Below are 22,838 nucleotides of genomic sequence, written 5' to 3'. Positions count from 1 at the left end.
ATTTATTAGTTTTTCATAATGAGTTGGTAAGGATGTAGTGTCTGTATTGAAAAGAATTAAAGATGTTTGACAATAGTGTTGGCTTGCCTGTCCATTTCGATTTCTTAGTGGTAAATAATACCCAACGAAAATCAGGTATCGAAAATGTAAATAAAAATGAAAACAATTCTGTTATATCGTGTACCTGTATTGAGAGTCAAATAATTAATATTTTGTTGCAGTAAAATGTCTTCTTTAATCTAGAAAATAAAAAACACAGTATAAACGGATTTTAGATTACTAGAATAATTACATATTCACAAATAACGTTCACATTTTGCACAGTTTAAATAATCTCGCGTTAAAAACTGTCAGTAAAAACAATGATCAAATTGTAAGCAATAACTTTAAAGCAATGTTTAACTTACACATTATAATACATAAATAATACATCTTGCAAATAAAAATTACATAAAATTCAAGTTAGCTACATTCTTTAAATAGTTAATTGTTTCTAATCGATGATGTCCTTATTCCGAACAAAGTTAGTTTCCCGGCTGTCATGACGCTCCAATGCCTCAATTATATCTAATTTACATGTATGACTTAGTGAATTTTATCCATTGGCTTTCAAAAACATTTTTTTTGATATTCTTAAGCTTTCAGTCCATGACTTCCTATTTTGTCATAACCTCATATAAATAAAATAATGACCTTATTTGCTAACCTTTTGTGTTCCTTTTGAATTTCAAATTATTGTAACAATAAGTGAAGGATTCTGTTACATTTGGTCAGCTGTTGAGCAATTTTGTAGGTAGCATTTCAAATTATGTAGATATGAAAATGATTTAAACTAATATTACAAAAAAGTGAATCTAATTTTCTTTTTAATAACGCAATAACATAAATTACAGAGCCGTACTCCATTAAAAAATAAATGCGTAGTGGAATCCAAATAATTTGTGAATGATTAAATTGCACTTTAGTAACCCGATTGTAACACAGCACGACCTAAACTAGCGACACTATCGAACCAAGTCTTCGAAATGGCTTGAACAAACCGAGCAATTCTATTTTTTTTAAATAAGGCCATTATAATTCATTCATAAAACTCTCTTGTCTATGGAAGTATCTATTGGGAATTATTTATACAATTTTCCTTACATTAATAATTGAATGGGTCCTACCTAGAAACGTAAGAGAATAGTTTTACAATTATTATTGTTCGCGTTATTGCATAGCGCAATCAAACAAGAGATGTAAAGTGCATTTTAACATAACCATTGAAAAATTCGTAAGTTTGTGCATGACCTGTCTCTCACTTCAGACATTTACATTTTAACAAGTTTGTAAATCGAAACAGTTAGTATAGGCTACATTTTATAATACAGTTTTACTCTACATGAGGATCGGTAATTGCATAACTTACATCAACAAAATTACGTAAATAAGCTAACAGAAAGGTCCACTCCCGATGGCTGCTACTGTGATCAATGAATGCATTTGTATGACAGAGTGTATACTATAGATTTAGGAACCCAAATCACGAACGTCGCAGTGCCATCACTATAAATAGAACTCTCATTTCAATAATAATAAAGCATAATTTTGTTTATCAACAAACACTACGGCAACATTATTGACTTCACTAGGCTAGGCTTCAAGAGTTTATTGACAATAAATATCTGCATATACAATGTGCACATTTCGTTTGGCGCTCGCAAAATAATCTAATGATATAACATTGAGCATATCCAATATTTGGCAAACAGTTTTCGAATATTATGTTGGCAGATACATTGTAAGTACTTTGTGACGAATATATTTTTTTAATAAATACACGAAAATCAACACGAAGTACACAGTGATCGTCTTTATACGGTAAATATGAGAAATACGCACATTGTGGGGGCTTCGGGGGATCGGCTAACGCGACCACTCGAATAAAATCTCTGAAAAGTCAAAGGAATCTGGTTCTTATGTGATAGCTATAAGTAAGAATACATCTGCAGTGAACACGACGTGGCGCTGGAGGCTGGAGATGTTACCGGAGTGGCACGTTAGAGGTGAGAGAGAACAGCTACGCTGTATTCGGCGCCTACGTCCCGCAGGCTCGCAACACTCAATCTCGCCTTATAAATGTTCTTCCCCTGGAGAGACATCAAGGACAAACAATTAAATGTGTGTCTTAACATGTATATATTCATTGTAAATCTGGAAAAAACTAAATAACGAATTGTTCAAAATCAAATTCAGTTTTAATGATTATTATTTAATTTCATGTACTTTGAATCACTTTGGACATAATCACTTAAGTGTCTCGAGTTGAATGATATAAGAGCCGAAAAATAAAACATTAATGACACCCTTCAACGAAAAATAGGTGGCTACGAAAGTTCGAAATATGCACTAGAATGTAAAGAGCCCACAACAAATTTAGGATTTATATCACATATCCTTTATCCTGTAATATGAATATTAACAAGTTATTAATTTATTTAAAGCATGACAAATTAGTGTACAAGGGTCCAGGTACCCACGAGAGTTTCGACAGGAGTCTGACACGTTGGCGAGACAAAAAATGAGGTTCACAATTCGTAAGCGGAGTCCACGAAAATTTATCTGCATTAGCACCTATCAATTTAGGCAAATAATTTTATAGAAACATAGTGTCACTCGTAAAAACTTGCATATTCCATATTAAGTACAATGTCTCGCGTTTCCAATAACTTAATTTATGGTTGGAACTTGGCTGCAATTCAAGTTTTGGTAATAGTCAAAAAATATACTAGCAAAATTTAAAAATTAATCTAAGAAAAAAACAGTGGGAAATTCAGGCCTAAAAAAAGGTACAACAAGCAGCAAGCAAGAGACAAGACTAACAGGGAATAAAATAATTGAAGAACAAGAAACATCAAAGTAAACATGACTTACGTGATGGTCTTTCGTTCGGTGGGGCGCGTGGAGGACTGTGGTCGCGCGCGGTTGAGCACCTTCAGCAGGTCGCCGGCTTTAGCGCGCATGCGCGAGTGCACGTACACCTTCGAGCACTTGATGTGATAGTGAAGGTAGTCGCGGAACATGTGCAGCAGGTCTATGGTGTTGTCGCGCGCCGCAGCGCACGTGTGCCGTGGGAACAGCACTGTAAAAAGCATCATATTCATTATTTTGCTCTGGTTTGCTAAGACCAACACTAGGTGGATCAGCTACGTAGTTAAGGTCGTGGGAAGCCATTAAATACATATAGCACAAGACCGGTCATTATAGCAATATTTAGTACGATGAAGAAATTTTACGTAGCGCCTTCCAATTCAATTATTTGAAAAGTGACTTACCAAATGTAACGTAACTGATGTTTTCTCCAACTTTTGCATCCGTGTCAACAAGTTCTAGAGGTGGTTCTTTGTGTGAAAATAAAACCTGAAAAAATTACAAAACTTATGTAATTTATTTGTTTTATATGCCGCGTTATACACCAAACTTGAACTTAGTTCTTACACAATTTTGAAGTTAGTTCACCAATCAGAATAAACAGACTTTTGTCACAATTTTTTTGTTAAAAAATTAATCCTGACATAGATAGTATATTTAATTCTAACTTTGACAGTGCTTACAGAAACATCCCATACAGCAATAAAATACTATTGGGGGAATACAAAGTTCATCAAATCTAATAGTTGTGAGACATTTGTATATCTAAGATGTATACTGATTCTTAGTCCAGTCAATATTAAAAAAAATGTAGTAGTAAATATACATAGATATCCAGGAGCATTGAATAATTATGAAATATATTTTCATTCCCAATTTTAATTCGTATTTTTATGTTTTGTATACATAAAACAGTGAAAATTCAATCCATACTTATGGATATGTAACTATGTAAAGATTGGTTGAGGTTTACACTAATAATAAAAACAAAACAATGTCAAGATAAAACCTATTGTGAAAAAAATTGCATTCAATGTATATTTGGATTGATATAGTGGTAAGCAAAGCCTTTGAAACTCCTTTGCCTAAAATTTGAATTAGAAATTATTTCAACAAAGTATTTAGTGAAATATGTTGTTGCCTACTTAGATAATATTGAAACTTTTTTTGAAAACAACTGCAAGGTTGCAGTGTTTGTTGACCTAGTAGCTATAAATGCTTATCATTTATATTTTGTTTGTTTTTATCCAAAGTAGTTTATAACTAAATTATATTAATCCAGTTGTGTTTAAAATTCACATTTAATTATGTATATATTTATTTATGTGAAACTAAAAACAACTATGATAAGTGATACAGTCCTCATGTAAACATCCAGATTTTAAAAAGCATTTATATATAGTTTAAACATTAAGACTTACATCAATAACTTTAAAAAATTATCATTTTTATAGTTTCTATAAGTACTTATTTTCTTTTATAGCATTGCCCACTACTTGTCACTTAGTACTATAATAATATATGATATTATATTTTATGTTTCATTTCCTAGTAATTTTTATGAAAATATCAGCTTTACATGTTTAATTACATAATATATAATTTAAAAGTAAAATTGTGCCATCTAGAATATGTCACACTTCTGTACATTCTATTTTCAAAGTCCAACTAAATATCCTTTACAGAAAAGTAGATTTGAAAAACATAATATTTAAAATTAAAGGTAAAGAAAAAAATCGTTATTAATTCAGCATACCTGGGGGGCAGTATGTGAGGCTCTTCTTCCTTCTTTCAACTCTTGCATGAATACTTTTCCGATCACCATGTCATCTTCATGACGAAACACAGTAGAAAAAACTACAGTAACTCGATCTTCTTGAGCCTCCACATATCTACAAAATGAAAACACATGTATTAACTAATATAAACAAATTACCTTAATTTATATTATATTGGTAGTATTTAAATGAAGGACCTGACAAACTAAAGTATTTCACACAAAACAAAGTTTTCTTACTTTGAATTTTTTAATTATGTATATTATGCATCTATTATTATTAAGTTTAATTGCTACATTACAAATTATAACTATAATATGACATGAATAATGCAATTTAAACCAGAAATTTAGTGTCACAACTATATAGAATGCTTATTCAATTCTGACTTTTAAAGCAGCATTGACAGGATCAATCTAATTTTGATTAATTAGACAGAGGAGTCTGATTAGAGAAGGTGAAATGTAATGCATAACAAGGTGGCTTTTTAGATCTTCTATGCAAGTCATAGCAAAAGCTAAAGCACCATGCCTGACCCCACTCCTTATTATTTGATGGACCCAAAACATGCACTGTGAATCCATATAATACTAAGAATTATTATCTCCTCAAATCTTTGACACTCCTAAGGCCTAAACTTCAACATTTGCCATTCTATGAAATAGAAGAAATAGATATCTTTTTAAATATTTTTTTTTGATGAACAATTAGCAGCTAACTAATAAAAAAATCATATATAGTTCATTTTATAATTACATATGAACTTTTTAAATTAAAATAAGGTATTTATGTAAATAGATTTAATAGTTGAACAGCTTTTATTTTCAAAAATTATTTCTTTCTGTACTTGTATTTTTAATTGCTTGGTTTTATACATAATATTATTAATTATCTGGGCAATACATAATAAATAAAATCTTGTCTGTAATTTGTTTTTTTTTTTTGTAATTTAACCTGTGATGTAATTTGTTATTTAATTCACTGAAACAGGTTTAGTACTGCACTCAATAATAAGCCAGCACTTATGTCTTGTCTCGGTTTTCACAACCATGGGGCTGCAAGGTTGTGAAAACAAATATGCAGACACCAAGTGTAGGTAATTAAGTCTGAATACATTTTTAATATAAGCACATTTTTCTTGACATTCAAATCAAGTTATGGAATAAATAACTTTCAAAATATCAAAAACTTATATTAAAGCAAGCGCTTACAATGTTTCGTCCTGCCGATAGTTGATAACAGCGCGTTTGTGGCTGACGTCACCGTCTTCCTGCAGCCGAAAATAGCGCTCAAATACAGATGCAAAGCAATTTCTTTTCAGTAGACCAACTTTTTTCACAATGTCCTCCCAATCATCTGGAATATTCTCCATATCCAGAAGGACAGAGACATTGTAGCCTGTAAAAATATAATTAATTACTTGTTTGTAATTTTTTTATTTAATACTTTACAAAACATAAATGATTTTAAAAATAAAAATATTCAATACTCTGGTCCACATATCAATTTTCACCAACTGATTACCAATTTATCTTATCTTGTTTAAATATATGTGGGTTTCTCACACATGTAAAGGAGAGTAAATCACCTTTATTATTAATAAAACTTGTATCTGAAATGTACTGCTTCAATTTCTTCTGTGGTCTATTTAAAAAAATACATGTCTGATTTAGGAACTAATGTACATATATATTACATTGGTACTAAATTTTTAACAAAGATTTTTGTAACTTGCTGTGAAAAATAAATAATGTAAATAGATAATACATCTGAACTAAATACAATATCCATACTTCATTCTGTTTATTCATTTTTTGCCTATCATTTATACTATATCTTCCATTTAGAATTGTTTCTACAGAAATTTATTTATGATAAAGTTATCAAAAAGAGGATTTAACTTTTATTTTTTATTTTAATAACCTAACCTTTAAATTATATTAAACACTTGTCCAAAAATTATATTCCAGTGCACTTAATATGTGTTCCAGCGTATCTAATGCTTATAGTATATTGTAATTATAATGTTTCATTAACAAAATTGTAAAGCATTTTTTGCAGAATTTATGTGCTTATCAAACTACAAGTGCATCCTTTGTTAATGACAAGAAAAAAGTAGGTTAGAATCGTTCATCAACCATAACATTTATGCTTCGTTAAACACTGTACTAAATAAAGAAATTTGGTATTTAACTATGTGATATATTGGTATTATGAGTATTATTAACACAGCAGTTTATAACAATAATATATTCAAAATTGTATTACGTGCATAAACACATTTATATAATTTTTAAATTGTTGTTCATGAAATGTAAGATCCAGATTTTAGTGGTTTATAATAAGTAGTCTTATGGTAAATACTATTTTGAATATAAATTTGAACAATGGATTTCTAAGAAAATATTATATTGCTGATAAAAATTAACAGAATTAAGCTGAGATTACACTAAACATTTTACTAGTGATAATCAATCAATTGTTTCAAGATATTTTTAATCTTGCTGTATAAATAATATCAAGTTTTCTAATAGCAATGACATAACTCATCCATTCATGGCTAGAGACCTTTTCTGTACATAAATATTTACCTATATTGATTTGAATTTGAGTCATAAATTAATTAAAATATGTAATTATTACATGTCATCATAATCATGTCATAGACCACCACAGTAAGGCAAAGGCCTCTCCCAAAGATCTAAACAATGACAGGTCTTGCACTACCTCCATCCTGCAATTTCCTACATTAATTATATCATTGTTTCTAGTGAGGGTCTTACATACTCTGCATGTACAAGCTTGTGGCTGCCACCCGAGAACCCTTCGGCCCCAATCCATTAGCATTGTGACCTGCTCAATGCACCAACAGACGAGCTACATCAGTAACAATGGTTCTACTGCATCTCCACATTTCTGATTCAATCTCACAGCATAACTTTAAATATAGCCCTCTTTATTGCTCTTTATATGACTTTAAGGCTTCTAATAATACCCATTGTGAACGACCAAATCTCATTACTATAGTATACCTCAGTACTTAGTACATAAGTCATCACTGGCAATACACACTGGCCACACCTTCACCTTCAGAAATTGTGGTAATTTTTTCTAAGTCAGGCAAATCTTTTGTGTATAAGCAACTTATCATTAGTAATTTAATTTTTTAGCAAATAAAATATTTGTAAGTTTACCCGATTCTGTTTCAGTGAGTAGTGGTCCATATACCCTTTTAAGTAGTTCATCTGCACCATGTTCTTCTAACTGCTTATAAAACTTTAATGATATACTAACCTAGAAAATAATAATTTATATTAATCAAATATATTAATATTTCATTATCATAAATATATTTTATATATCAGCTAGCATAATTATGGCTAGAGCTGTGTACAAATACAAAAAGATAAGGTATTTAATTTTGCACTTTCTAACCAAGAGATGGAACTTATGTAAAGTTATACTATGTAGTAATGTTGAAATAAATAGGTAAAACTATTATTTATTTTATTAATTGTTTTTACATATTTATACAATTGACTACTAACACAAATAGTCTTAAAAATATAGCAATAACTCACTGTTTTAAATTGTTATTGTTTAAAATTAAAGATTCATTAATAAAGCCATTTTTCTGCAAAAAAGGAATTTAAACCAAGTAAGTTATAAGAACAAATGACATGAGTACATACCCTAACTTTGGTTTTATCTCCATTAACATTTGATATATGAAAGAGCACTCCATCAAAATCGGCAACAGTCACATCAATAGATTCAGGTTTTAAGCTAAAACATTGTATATCTTTACTAACAATAAAACAAAAGTCAACACCCAATTCACAATTACTCATATCCTGTAAACACATGTTCATTTAAATCCCTACATTGTTGTTCCAGCATATCACCGTCACATATCAAATTTAATATGCATTGTTTACACCCATTGGAATCCGAAAACATTTTATGGGACGTTTCCGCACTCCCCGCAAGTAAGCACAAACATCATGACTCATCCACGCTGATATGGACGGTATCACGTCATTATTACATTTAAATGAGGAAATGTAAGAAACAACCGAATACGCGCATTTGAGGAAATCCTAAGGATTTCTTTAGCCAACGTGGGCCCACCCTGGAGTAATGGTATTTGACACTTGTCAAGATTATGACTCTTGAAAAGGGGTTATAGAAAAATCACTAATAAAACACAATTTAATAGCAAAGAATTATGTTCAGTTTACTTTTACAACATGATATTCATCACTAACATTATTAACGTAATTATTAATAAACAGGTAAACTTTCTAACGTAACGTAACGTACTCACCGCGCCAGTGCATTTTTATATTTAACTGTTAGAGTTTCTTCTATAATTCTATTATTGATCTCCAGCAAGATCATTATTTAACAATTTATAACCTACAGCCTTTTCATAAAATTAACACTTATAGCACCTTCATTTAATAATTTACACGGATATCTTTAACGACGACCGCCCGTACACAAGTATCTATACGGTAGAATAGAGAAAGAATAGGAAGCTTCAAATGAATGAAAAATCGGCCATGTAACCATAGACACAGAACCTACATTTATTTCAATCATTTGCGTAAAATATTTATTTTATTATCGAAAATAGAAATATTAACTCTTTTCTTCGTTAGACAATTATTATAATATACCCCATAAAACATGATAAACTCAAAAGGAAATATTCTGCGGACAATCTGTTTAGAACTGTTGCAGTAATCAATAAAATGTTATTTATTATAATTTTGTTATTATATAAATGTAATATTTTCAAATAACTTTGTATCTCTTTAGAATTACTTTACTTTGCTATACTAGTAGTTGATATATTGATAACAATTTTAGGTAAACATCGTCAAGTAAAATTACGCTTTAACAATAGAAATGAAGTCACCAGAAAACAAGAAAGCTAGCTTTTGAGATTAATAAAGAAATATCAAAAATGATAAAAAAGGGATATGAAATCAACAACCACGAGGAGTGTAAAACATTATATACATAAAACAAATCATCTCCGCAATTTTCTATTCAATTTCAATTTTCTGGGACTTATTTAGATAAGTTTGGCAACGTGGTATTTTTACGTTTTAAGAACTTTTGGCGTTCTAGCTAACGAAATTACAATATCAATTAATCAAGTAAATAATATTAAGTATGTGGGCTTAAGATATTGTATATATTTTAAGGTAGCGCCGAAATATGCCGGTAAACTCTGACAACGTACAGATACTTACTATTTATTAAAACAAAGAAATTAATAAGAATTCTTATGTATAATAAATACGTTTTTCATTCAAGTTTAAATAGCAAATAAGTTTAACAAAATGAAAAAATAAGTTCAACAAAATTATTTTTTTCAACTGTTATATGATTACAGGTAATAAAATAAAAAACACAACGAAAACGTGTGTTTATTGCGTTGTGTCATACTGTATGTGAAGCACGAAATAAAAATATTTACATTTTATTATTCGAGATTGAGGTTTATTCAGTAAACCTCAACACACTATGGAATACTCAATTATTCTTACTGTTGCTATGAGTTGAATTAAATACACGTTACAATGTCAAATCAAGTCACACAATTTGTGGCTGGCTTGAAGACTCGAAATGTCGATATACAAACTAAAACAGCACGAGAACTTTATCACTATGCAAAAACAGAGCTACGTGAGGTGCCCCAAGAGGAGCTCACTCAATTTCTCGATGAATTCAACCACCAAATTTTTGAGATGGTCTCCAGCAATGACGTTCACGAGAAAAAAGGCGGAGTATTGGCTATCGGTAAGTTTTCTCAATAATCATTCATTACATATTAAATTTAATGTTTAAATTAGAATTTTAGTCTTTAAAACATTATTAATTTTTTAAAAGCTCTATATAAATATTATATAATAATTTAATATTTTTTCAATTTACTTTGAATTAACAAAATTTAATATTGCGAAGATTGTTTTTTATTTATAGTATGCCTCATTGGTGGAGATTGTGACACAACCAAAACTAGAATTACAAGATTTGCCAATTATCTAAGGAATTTGCTCCCATCATCTGATGTTGGTGTAATGGAATTGGCTGCAAAGACAGTAGGTCGTTTAGCAACTGTCTCCGGGGTAAAGAGAGCTGAATATGTAGAATTTGAAGTTAAAAGAGCATTTGAATGGCTGTCAGAGGAAAGAAATGAAGGTAGAAGACATTCAGCTGTTTTATTGCTTAAAGAATTGGCTATTGCAATGCCTACCTATTTCTACCAACAAGTTTCCGGATTTTTTGACCACATACTAGTAGCCTTAAAGGATCCGAAACAACAAATTAGAGAAGCAGCTGCTAAAGCTCTTAGAGCAGGCCTGGTTGTTACTGCTCAGAGAGAAACGGCAAAACAGTCAACTGCAAAACCACAGTGGTACTTACAATGTTATGAAGAAGCTATGGTATCATTTGAAGATATTCCTTTTAAAGAGAAAGGCATCACAAAAGAAGACAAAGTCCATGGTGGCCTACTCATTCTTAACGAACTTTTAAGATGCTCAAATGCTGCTTGGGAAAAAAAGTATACCCAATTAATGCAGAGTTTGGATACACAAAGGGATATAACAGTTTCAGATGATATCATTTTTATTAGCTCAAAATTACACAGCCCCTCAGTAAAAAGAGGTTATCTTTGTGATGGTTTTAAGACGGAGAATGTGCAATATCCAGTTCCAATTTATGAATCAGAAGTCTGCAGAAAACTCCTTAATGAAGAATATGATAGAGTTTGTCAAGGTAATGTTATAGTATCATATAACTCTTAAACATTTTTTTGTGTTAAATATAAAAATAAGAAAATTTATCTAATCTACTTATAAACTTTTTTTTGTAGATGTAATGAACCAGAGATTTTTAAAAGCTCAAGGAGTTCCTCAAATTCTGCTTATCATAATTCCAAGATTGGCTGCTTTTAATAAAGAGCTTTTTTTGAAGAAGTACCTCAATTCTACTATGCATTATCTGCTTACATCGCTTCGCAGCAGAGAAAAAGATAAAAATATGGCATTCACAACATTGGGTCTCATGGCTGCAGCTATTGAAGATGATATTAAAAATTATCTTCGCACAATAATGGATTTTATAAAGCAAGCATTGCCAGTCCGAGATTCACAAAGCAAGAAACGAATATGGATTGACCCATCAATCTTCGCATGCATAACTCTACTTGGAAGTGCTGTGAAGGATTTGGTTGTTACTGATATTAAAGAACTCCTTGATGCAATGTTTGCTACTGGTCTGAGTCCATCTCTAACTATATGTCTAAAAGAATTGAGCCAAAACTTGCCATCACTTAGAGAAGAAATATCTGAGGGTTTACTGAACATGCTCTCACTTGTTTTAAGCAATAAGCCCTTTCTTCACCCAGGTGTTCCAAGGAGCATGGAACAAAGTACAATGAGTCTTGTTATTGAACCCCATGACACGGCGAGTATTGTCCTAGCATTAAGAACTTTAGGTACTTTCCAATTTGAAGGTCAGCATAGTCTGCTTACATTTGTGAGGCGATGTGCTGATCACTTTTTGCAAAGTGACCAACAAGAAATCAGATTGGAAGCTGTCAAAACAGCTGCAAAACTGTTGGCTGATTCCTCCATAAGAACAATGAATAATCCGTCTCGAACTCTCACTATGCTTACTGCTGAAGTTGTAGGAAAGATGCTTGTAGTATCAGTCACAGATCCAGACTATGAAGTGCGCTATTGGGTTCTTGAATCGCTAACTGCTATATTTAATACACACCTAGCACAAATCGAAAATTTAAGCTTCCTTTTTATAGCCATGAATGATGAACATTTGGAAATACGTGAATTAGCTATATGCACAATAGGCAGGCTGAGTACAGTCAATCCAGCATATATAATGCCTGGACTTCGTAAAACTTTAATACAGTTTCTTACGGAATTGGAACATTCTGGAATGAGTAGAAACAAAGAACAAGCAGCCAGGATGCTTGACAATTTAATTTTACATGCACCAAAACTTGTAAAACCATATATGGAGACAATACTAAATGTTTTAGTACCAAAGCTGAAAGAGTCTGATTCAAATCCTGGTGTAGTGATTAGTGTGTTAAAAGCTATAGGAGACTTAGCTGATGTACATGGTGATAACAGTGGTTTAAAGAAGTGTCTACCAGAACTCTTGAGCATACTTTTAGAATTGCTTTCTGATGCCAGTGCAACCGATAAAAGAAGTGTCGCTTTGTGGGCTTTTGGACAATTGATTAGTGCAACAGGATATGTAGTCACTCCTTATACTGAATATCCAAATTTAATGGACGTTCTTTTGAATTTCTTGAAAACTGAACAACAACCAAAAGATCGAAGAGAAACTATTAGAGTTTTAGGTTTATTAGGCGCTTTAGATCCCTATAAACATAAATTAACTCGTGGATTGATTGATGGACAGCCAGATTCTAGTTTAGTGCCTGTTGCAGACAGCAAAGCAGAAGAAAATAATTTTGATATGACTACAAGTGAAATGTTGGTTAATATGTCATCACCAGTGTTAGATGAATATTACCCTGCCATAGTGATTTCCACGCTCATGCGAATACTTCGTGATCCAACATTACAACAGCATCACACAAGTGTAGTACAAGCTGTCACTTTTATATTCCAATCATTAGGTATCAAATGTGTTCCGTACATTTCACGAGTAACTCCCAGTCTTTTATATGTAGCTCGAGCAACTGACAACAATAATTTTAGAGAATTTCTTTTTACACAACTCGCTAAGCTAATAGCGATAGTCAAGCAGCATATAAGAAATTATTTGGATAAAATATTTGATATAATTAAAGAATTTTGGACCCCAAATAGTCCATTACAACCAACATTGATACTCTTAGTAGAGCATATTGCTATTGCATTGGGATCAGAATTTAAAGTTTATCTCCCCCAACTGATGCCGCATATTTTAAGAGTTTTAGCTCATGACACAAGTAAAGACAGATTTGTTACAGAGAAGCTTTTGTATGCATTACAAAAATTCGAAGATAATTTAGATGACTACATGCACTTGATTATACCATCAATTGTAAAGCTATTTGATGCTACAGATTGCCCTATACCAGTAGCAAAAGTAGCCATGGAGACTGTTGACTATCTTTCCGATTCGTTAAACTATAGTGAGCTTGTTTCTAGAATTATCCATCCTCTTGTTAGAAGCCTGGATACTTGTTATGCATTGCGTGCAACTGCTATGGACACACTCTGTGCGTTAATAATTCAGCTAGGCAGAAAATACACCGACTTTATACCTTTGGTCCAAAAGGTTGTGGTAAAACATAAAATTCAGCATCAAAACTATGAATTATTACTATCGAAGCTACAATCTTCATCAACATTGGCTGTAGACGATTTTTTGCAAAGCACTCGTAGAAAACCAAGAAATAGTAATCAAGAGGTAAATATGTTTTTTGGTTCTTTTTTATTTATTAGTCTATGAAATGACATCTATGAGTATTTTAAATCGAGGCTCTTTGACTTCTTGGTTATGACTCACAAAATATTTAACCATCATCGTCATCATTTAAGCTGGAAGACATCCATTACTAAACATTGGCCTTATTTGAACAATATTATGTATTTTATGGGTGATTTTTTAACGTGATAACTTAATTTAAATATTCCGGCCGAGTTTTATACCTATAACACCTATAATAAAAAAAATTAACGTCTCTTTTCGGTATTGTGCTTGTCGGCCGTAATATGAACGCGCACAGCCAAGCGTCGACTCTAGTCGTCAGCCAAGAAATTTTAACGTATCTCTGAAATTACAGTTTGTTATAATAACATTAGGTGAACATAATGCGTATTTGTATCAGCTAGTAATGTCAAACACTCTCATCATAAGTTAAAGATCAAATCACAAGTGTGTTAAAGATCAAGACGGGCTCGGTGTGGCGGCAAGCTATAGCCGGTTTGCGCATTCACCTGTTGCCGTCGACTTTAGTCGATGCTCGTACCGAAGTTGATAAAATCCAAAATCCGAATAGAATTTTTAGCTTACCTCTAAGAATTTTGAAGAAGTAGAGGCTTGGCGGAAGGAATTTTTCCAGAGATATTTTGAGCAGCCATATAATATACATAGGTGGAATTATTTTTAACTATGTATTGTATAATATATTGTATAGTAATTGAAGAATATTATATTAAATAATATCAAACGAAAGATTTAATTATAATATTTTAAACTATATAGTGTAATATAAACAATTAATGAAAATTTTACAACTGTGTAATGTGCATTTTCTCAGGCTCGCATTGTGTTTGCTGACACTTCGCAATCGATACGCAAGCTGTACGTGAACGCTCACAACCTGAAGGTAGCGTGGACGGTCAGCAGTCGTGTCTCTAAAGATGACTGGCTGGAGTGGCTACGCCGGTTTAGTATAGGCCTTCTTACTGAATCGCACAGTCCTGCTCTCAGGTATGATTCTCTAATGGAAAAGTTTTGTTGAGAAAATAATATGACTCATTATAAAATAATATGAATCGAAATAATACGAATCATTGTACAGGGTGATTCAGTATAAGTGTAAAAGCTTTAGAGGGGTGAAAGTATAACACATTTGTCAGCAAAAAGCTTGAACCCTTTGCTATAAAATGAGCACACGGAAATATGTTACATATTATAATTATAATTTAATTCTTTCTATTAGAATGCGACTGTGAAATAAATATTTAATAATAGACCTCTATTATTTTTGTAATTTAAATTTGAAAAACGAAATGTCCCATTGGACACTATATCTTGGGGCATTATTTATCACATTCATCTAATTCATCATCATGTTATTTGTTGCAGAGCCTGTTTAGCCTTAGCCCATAATTACTCACAGTTGCTACGTGACCTGTTCAATGCGGCGTTTGTGTCATGTTGGACGGAATTGGACAACACTTCACGTGCAGATCTGTCCAGCGCCTTGGAACAGGCTCTGACGGCTCCCGATGCGCCTGAGCTGGCCCACACAGTTTTGAATCTCGCAGAGTTCATGGAACATTGTGAAGGTGGAGCTCTGCCTATATCCACCAATTTGCTAGGAGAACGGGCAATGCATTGCCGTGCATATGCTAAGGCATTGCATTATAAGGTATGTTCCAATAATAAATACTTAATTTAAAAATTAATTACTTTTTTGATATTCATACAAACATGAGACCACCAGGTACGATTCAAAAAAATCGCTTATTCTTTTTTATGAATTTGCATTGAAAAATATATTTGTGTACAATGGTTATCAGTTATAGCTGTAAAAGCAAAGGGGGCATGTGTAGGTGTCCAATAATAAATAATATAATGATGAAATAGAAGGAAAAAGCGTTTACAAAATTCGAATTACTGAGTTGTAAATATTATGTTTTATATTTCTGTGCTTTGTTATGGTCTTATGAGATTGGCATAATAAAATTAAAACCCTTCATAATATAAAGAGATTTAAAAAAATTGGATTACTACATGTAATAAATAATTATTACTGCAAATTGCTTCAGATTTTGTATTGCAAGAAGTTATTGGTCGCATTATTATAGAAAAAATAAATAAATGGATCATATTTCGGAGTGATCACTTTAAAGCTGTATAGCTTTAGCACTTATTTTCAAATACTTGGGGGAAATAGGTGCATAAGCTCTGAAGCTTTTTGGTGACAAATAAACTATGTTCAACATTTGAAGTTTTTACATCTATAACTATTTAACCTGTTTTTTTAATGTTACTGTTGGAAAAGTTTCAAAATTCACTTTGTAAATAGTGAAATTTATACAAAATACCAATTTTATCCTCTCCCCTTTTATCTACAGTGTACAAATAATTCATTGTTTGTATTAAAGGAGGAAGAATTTCGAATCGGGGCAACTTCGCAAGTTGTGGAAGCTCTTATACATATAAACAACAAACTACAACAAAAAGAGGCAGCTGAGGGTTTGTTAGAAAGGGTGATGGCTCAACGGGAAGCAGGTGATGCGAATTTAAAGGTTCAGATAAGATGGTACGAGAAATTACATAATTGGGAAAAAGCACTAAACTTGTATGATGAAAAGCTGTCTTCAGACCCAGATAACATGGATGCTTATCTCGGAGAACTGAGATGTTTTGAAGCATTAGGAGAGTGGGTTAAACTATATAAAACTGTCTCCAAACGTTGGGCCAATATGTGCGACGACGAGAAGTTCAAGGCGGCCCGATTAGCCGCCGCCGCAGCGTGGGGAATGAACGAATGGGATTCCATGGCAAACTATGTCAGTTTCCTTCCAGAAAATACACAAGATGGCGCCTTCTATAGAGCAGTTTTAAACATTCATAAAGGCGATTATAATTTATCAAAGGTGTATATAGACCAGGCCCGTTCATTGCTGGATTCTGAATTGACCGCAGTAGCCGGCGAAAGTTATCAGCGTGCGTACGGTGCGTTGGTTAACGCTCAGCTGCTCGCTGAACTGGAAGAAGTTATCACGTACAAATTGGTGAATGAAAGAAGGGAATCTATAAGGCAGGCATGGTGGACTAGACTGCAAGGTGGTCAAAGATTGGTTGAAGATTGGCGCAAGATACTTCAAGTGCGGAGTCTGGTGCTGACACCCCAAGAAGATATGGCCACGTGGCTTAAGTTTGCATCACTTTGTAGGAAGAGTGGTGCACCACGCCAAGCTCATAAGACTTTAGTTATGTTACTGGGCACAGATCCCAGTAAAAATCGAGATTTACCCCTGCCAACCCATGAGCCAAGGTTGACCCTCGCATATGCGAAACATCTGTGGGTAGCAGGCGATAAGAAATTGGCTTATGATCAGTTGCAACGCTATGTAGATACAGTAGAGACAGGAGATGCCGAACACTGCAGGCTTCTAGCGAGGTGTCATCTTAAACTTGGATCCTGGTGTGAATCACTGCTAGGTATAAACGAGCTCTCTATTCCTGAAATACTACGCAATTACGCAGCAGCGACGGAACTGTCCTCCGATTGGTACAAAGCATGGCACGCGTGGGCTTACATGAACTTTGAGACGGTTCTGTTTTATAAACACCAAGAGACTAACAACGATAATTCAGGCGCTAAGAAAACGGCGCCCGAATTCATACAACAGCATACTGTTCCCGCTGTTGAAGGGTTCTTTAAATCTATTAATCTATCTCATGGCAGCTCATTGCAGGATACATTACGTTTGTTAACGTTATGGTTTGATTATGGTCACCACCCAGCTGTTCACGAAGCGTTAGTAGAAGGTATTAGAACAATTGAAATCAACGTATGGCTCCAAGTGATACCCCAACTGATTGCACGCATTGACACACCGCGAGCTCTCGTAGGCAAATTGATACACTCGCTATTGATCGATATAGGGAAGTCGCATCCGCAAGCATTAGTGTACCCCCTCACCGTAGCCTCAAAGTCTTCGTTCGTGGCACGAAAGAATGCTGCAAATCAGATCTTGAAGTCAATGTGTACTCATTCGAGCAATCTCGTTAACCAGGCCGCTATGATTTCTGAGGAGCTCATCAGAGTGGCTATACTTTGGCACGAGCAGTGGCATGAAGCCCTGGAGGAAGCTTCGAGATTATATTTCAGCGAACATGATGTAAAAGCAATGTTTAAGACACTCGAGCCATTGCATGCGATGTTGGAAAGGGGTCCCCAGACAAGTAAAGAAGCATCATTCAGTCAGGCATATGGAAGAGACCTTAATGAAGCACAGGAGTGGTGCAACAGATATAAGGTTAATAACTTGACTATTTTTATGTTCCCGTATTTCATTAAGCATATGGTTTTATTGTTGTCATTTTATTCAGATAAAATAGGTCTTTTAACTCCAAAGTTCTTAGCTGACCTTCTGCTGAACGAATGGCATTTTTCTGCTAAATTTGGCTGACATGAATGAATGAATGAATGAAAATCAAAAAGTATCTAAAGAATTACTTCTGTTCAGGAATCAGGTTTGGTACGCGATTTGAACCAGGCGTGGGATCTGTATTACCACGTGTTCCGGCGCATCAGCCGGCAGCTTCCGCAGCTGACCTCACTGGAGTTGCAGTACGTCAGTCCGCGTCTACTGGGCTGCCGCGAGCTTGAGTTGGCCGTGCCCGGCTCCTACGTGCCGGACTCCGACCTGATCCGCATTGCTCACATACAGAGCAGCCTGCAGGTTTGTACTTCTATGAGTCGTCAGTATCAGCGACCTGGACTATATATTCGGTACACGTAGTGGAGGGTTTGCCACTTCTGGAAGAAACCCCGGGTTCTCCATTAATTTACCAGACATTGTGCGTGACACTAAGCTCGCAGTTCGCACACGTGGTTCTATGGAGTTTCCAAGCGTCAGTGTCCTCAAGAAGAGACTTCGGCTTGGCCTGGCCCTCTAATCGTTTTTATTACTCCCTTTGAACAGTGCTCGCGAGCGTAGCAACTCATGTTAATTCGTTATTTCGACGTTATTGGCGGTGGTAAGGAGTGGTCGTTTCCCCCCCCCCTCCCTCCTTTACGTTTCGTCGCTCGCAAAACCGATGTAGCGGTATAGCGCTAGCAGCAGCACTATAGTGCTCTGTGTAATGTATTGATTACTAGAGAGAATACAAAAGTGACAAATATTAGTGTTTTTGAGATGCAGGTACTTTAAGATAACCTTTATTACTCTCGTTTACACTTACAATTATATAATACATTACCTTCCGCTTTAAAAAAAAGTAGTGAAATAACTTGGCGAAAATATGAGATACCATAAAAGAACAAGATTGTTTGGAGGAAGACTATAGTTGTGATAGACGTGAATTGGAAAAGCCCTCCACTAGGTGAATCGAAATCATTGTCGAGGTCGCGGGAAGTTGCAGGCAACGCAGCGGGAGGTCTATGACTTGCAGTAGGCCCCTATAAGCAGATATGATTATGATGACATTATGACTCATGATTATTAATGTTAATGTTTGTATTGTTATTAAAATGAAGTATTTGTTAATTTTCAGGTTATTACATCAAAGCAGCGGCCACGGCGCCTATGTATTCGTGGTTCCAACGGCAAAGATTATATCTTTTTGCTGAAGGGCCACGAAGACTTGCGTCAAGATGAGCGGGTGATGCAGCTGTTCGGGCTGGTTAATACGCTGCTGCAAGCCGATCCGGATACCTTCCGGCGCGATTTGGCCATCCAGCGCTATGCCGTCATACCGCTCTCCACCAACTCTGGCCTCATCGGATGGGTGCCCCACTGCGACACTCTGCACTCCTTAATACGCGACTACAGGGAGAAGCGCAAGTGCCTGCTCAACATCGAGCACAGGATAATGCAGAGAATGGCATCTGACTTGGAGAAATTAATGCTGATGCAAAAGGTTAGTTTATATGGACATGATGTATACTTTTTAGAAAACGTAAGAGATTTGAAAGATCTATATCGATCATCTATATGCTTATAAATTAAAATACGAACTATTTTATACACCACATTTACCCGGCTGTTTAGGACTCAATAAAAAAACTGAAATGACTTTTTAAATATGTTAATTTCGGTGACTAACAGTTTTATTTGTGAAACTGCCTCTAAAGTCACAAACTAGAAGCCCATTCAGACAATTCTATTGATGATGACTTGAGCATTCCTCCTACCCAATAGATCTTGTGGCGGCTGTCACATAAACGTTATGCATTCATTACATATGAATAACAGTTTATAATTAAATTAGTGTAATGTTAAACAGACTATTGAGCTTGTTACATTTTTAATTCCATCATCAAATCAATAGGAAAAGCCAACCCAATTTGTTACTGTGATGGTAATTATCCTTCCCATTACAATAACGGTACGGTTTCGGTGCCTGTTAGACAGGAGCATGACAATTACTTACGATATACTATTTAATGCAAAATTATCTGTTTTAAAAATCATTAGGAAATATTGTATAATTAAAGTGACAATTATTTGCAGGTCGAAGTATTTGAGCACGCGTTGGAACACACAGCGGGCGACGATTTGGCCAAGTTACTTTGGTTGAAAAGTCCCTCGTCAGAGGTTTGGTTCGAGCGTCGCACAAACTACACTCGTTCATTAGCCGTCATGAGCATGGTGGGCTACATCCTTGGACTGGGCGACCGGCACCCCTCCAACATCATGCTGGATCGTGTCACTGGGAAGTTCCTTCATATAGATTTCGGAGACTGCTTTGAAGTGGCCGTCACAAGGGATAAGTTCCCCGAAAAAATACCGTTCCGGCTGACAAGGATGCTCATAAATGCTATGGAGGTATTGTTATATTGATTAATATTTATAATCTAGTAGATCTAAACATTTATCGTCTTAGGTTTATACCTAAGACGATAAATGTTTAAGTATAGTATATATATATATATTAGTGTAATACACAAGGTGGATAGACAATTCTGTTAAGGTCATTGGACACTGGATACAGACCGCATCCAGCTGGTACTGTTGGAGGTCTATGGGGGTTAACAATAGCACAAACATACCTACAGTGACCGTCAGACTAAAATGACGATGACATTTTAGTCACATTTATTATTGTAGCTATCACAGTACAAGTTACACACTGTCGATTGTATTGGAGAAGGCCTATGTCCAGCAGTGTATGTTCTACTGCTTAAATGATAATGATATAATTTAATTCTCAGGTAACTGGCATCGAAGGCACATACCGCCGCACTTGTGAGTCCGTAATGGAAGTGCTGCACAGGCACAAGGACAGTGTGATGGCGGTACTCGAAGCATTTGTTTACGACCCTCTTCTGAACTGGCGGCTAATCGATGCGGCCCGACGCTCCAGAGGCGACGCAGAAACTTCAGAAGCTTCATCACCTCTAACAAGCAGGAGCAAACCACAAATAGGTGTCACTGTTACGTTGGACCAGCCAGCGGAAACCAACCTTAACAAGAGGGCCCTGGTTATCGTCAACAGAGTCAGGGATAAGCTTACCGGCCGTGACTTCACTCACATTGACGACTTGTCCTGTGTATCAGTTCAGAAACAAGTCGATTTGTTGATACAACAAGCCACCAGCAACGAAAACCTTTGCCAGTGCTACGTAGGCTGGTGTCCCTTTTGGTAACCTATATATGGCTGTTCAGGCTCACTACTTATTGCTTGTATGTAATGTTATTACGAATAAAATTTAATAAATATAATCTCGTAATGTTATACAGAGGCAAAGCTTCAAATAATAATTAATGTAGATGCATAAGCTTGTTGTGTATTGTATATTAGATAATTTTTTGCATATGTTATTATATTCTGAATTTTCCATAAATCAGCGTCAAGTAAAAATCGTGTGTAGGGCAGGTAGTTTTTTCTAGAACGAAAAAAGTAATTTACTTATTGCCTTTTAAAAAGTGATTGAATGTATACCCTGTGATGTTTTTTCTATTATTATGACTAGAACTAATTACATTTCAATTTTTCTCTCACACTTTGCAAACGGCCGTAATATTAAAATGGCCTGCTTTTGAAATAATCGATGTCTTATAAATTACGGTATTTCAACTTTAATCGAAGAGTATTTAATAAATTTTCTGAGCTTAGCAACTTCCTACCTTTAACCGATATCAGTTTGACGCGGATTTAGGGTGACTCATACATCATATATAGAATGATTGCTTGTAAAACTAAAGGGGGGGGGGGAAGGGGTTGAATATATAATTCATTTGTCAACAAAATACTTTTTACACCTATTTCCAAATTCAAATATTTTATTCATTTATTTTGTTATTGTATTGTGACTGGCCAATAACTTTTGGCAGTACAAAGTCTATAGAGACAGATGGCAAATATTTATTAATTTTAATATAGTAATCTGTACTTTAAAAACGCTACTTCCTACTATTTCATTTTTACGCTACTTATTATTTTTGAAATTTTAATTTGGGTGTAACATACATTATTAGTTAATAGCAAATGAACTATACATTCAGCTCAATGGTTTCTCAACTACAATTTATCACTCTGTACTCGTAGCACGTTTGTTAGTAATAATTATGAATCTGGTGCCTATCACCGCAAGTAATAAGTCATAAAAGCTTGCCACCAAACCAGAAAATAGGTATAGCTTCGAACGCCATTTTAACTCTTAAAAAATTGGTTTAAATT

The 22,838-nt window shown here is 34.3% G+C and overlaps 2 protein-coding genes across 3 annotated transcripts; one reads left to right on the top strand and one right to left on the bottom strand.

The window, feature by feature from the left end:
* Positions 1-170: 170 nt before the first annotated feature.
* Arpc2 (Actin-related protein 2/3 complex, subunit 2) lies at positions 171-9,199 on the bottom strand. The gene is made up of 8 exons (XM_068761660.1): positions 9,016-9,199; positions 8,381-8,474; positions 7,883-7,982; positions 5,900-6,086; positions 4,667-4,802; positions 3,315-3,399; positions 2,914-3,121; positions 171-2,129 (listed from the first exon to the last, which is right to left on the bottom strand). The coding sequence occupies exons 1-8, from the start codon at positions 9,087-9,089 to the stop codon at positions 2,102-2,104; spliced, it is 912 nt and encodes a 303-aa protein (XP_068617761.1). The 5' UTR covers positions 9,090-9,199; the 3' UTR covers positions 171-2,101.
* Positions 9,200-10,165: 966 nt separating this feature from the next.
* mTor (serine/threonine-protein kinase Tor) lies at positions 10,166-22,341 on the top strand. Of its 2 annotated transcripts, none has more exons than XM_068761863.1 (10): positions 10,166-10,502; positions 10,686-11,483; positions 11,581-14,156; positions 15,010-15,182; positions 15,561-15,846; positions 16,586-18,469; positions 18,680-18,895; positions 19,710-20,075; positions 20,669-20,983; positions 21,370-22,341. In XM_068761863.1, the coding sequence occupies exons 1-10, from the start codon at positions 10,283-10,285 to the stop codon at positions 21,802-21,804; spliced, it is 7,269 nt and encodes a 2,422-aa protein (XP_068617964.1). In that variant the 5' UTR covers positions 10,166-10,282; the 3' UTR covers positions 21,805-22,341. The 2 variants fall into 2 exon arrangements, with proteins under 2 accessions (XP_068617964.1, XP_068617963.1); XM_068761862.1 differs by having other exon boundaries at positions 10,668-11,483.
* The last annotated feature ends 497 nt before the right edge of the window (positions 22,342-22,838 follow it).

Source organism: Battus philenor, unplaced genomic scaffold, assembly GCF_028537555.1.
Source record: "Battus philenor isolate CCGP_79_NKW_IND1 unplaced genomic scaffold, ilBatPhil1.0.hap1 SCAF_15, whole genome shotgun sequence".
Lineage (NCBI taxonomy): Eukaryota > Metazoa > Arthropoda > Insecta > Lepidoptera > Papilionidae > Battus > Battus philenor.
Note: the sequence above shows the minus strand (reverse complement) of the source record. Positions and strands in the feature narration are given on the sequence as shown.

What these genes read in the sequence shown, in the direction of transcription:
- mTor (XM_068761862.1), top strand. Translation starts at nt 10,283, where the DNA reads ATGTCAAATCAAGTCACACAATTTGTGGCTGGCTTGAAGACTCGAAAT. An exon ending in AGGCGGAGTATTGGCTATCG is followed by an intron (nt 10,503 to 10,667) that starts GTAAGTTTTCTC and finishes AATATTGCGAAG; the next exon opens with ATTGTTTTTTATTTATAGTA. An exon ending in ATATGATAGAGTTTGTCAAG is followed by an intron (nt 11,484 to 11,580) that starts GTAATGTTATAG and finishes TTTTTTTTGTAG; the next exon opens with ATGTAATGAACCAGAGATTT.
- Arpc2 (XM_068761660.1), bottom strand. Translation starts at nt 9,089, where the DNA reads ATGATCTTGCTGGAGATCAATAATAGAATTATAGAAGAAACTCTAACA. An exon ending in GAGATAAAACCAAAGTTAGG is followed by an intron (nt 7,983 to 8,380) that starts GTATGTACTCAT and finishes ATTATTTTCTAG; the next exon opens with GTTAGTATATCATTAAAGTT. An exon ending in CATCAGTTACGTTACATTTG is followed by an intron (nt 3,122 to 3,314) that starts GTAAGTCACTTT and finishes TGCTTTTTACAG; the next exon opens with TGCTGTTCCCACGGCACACG.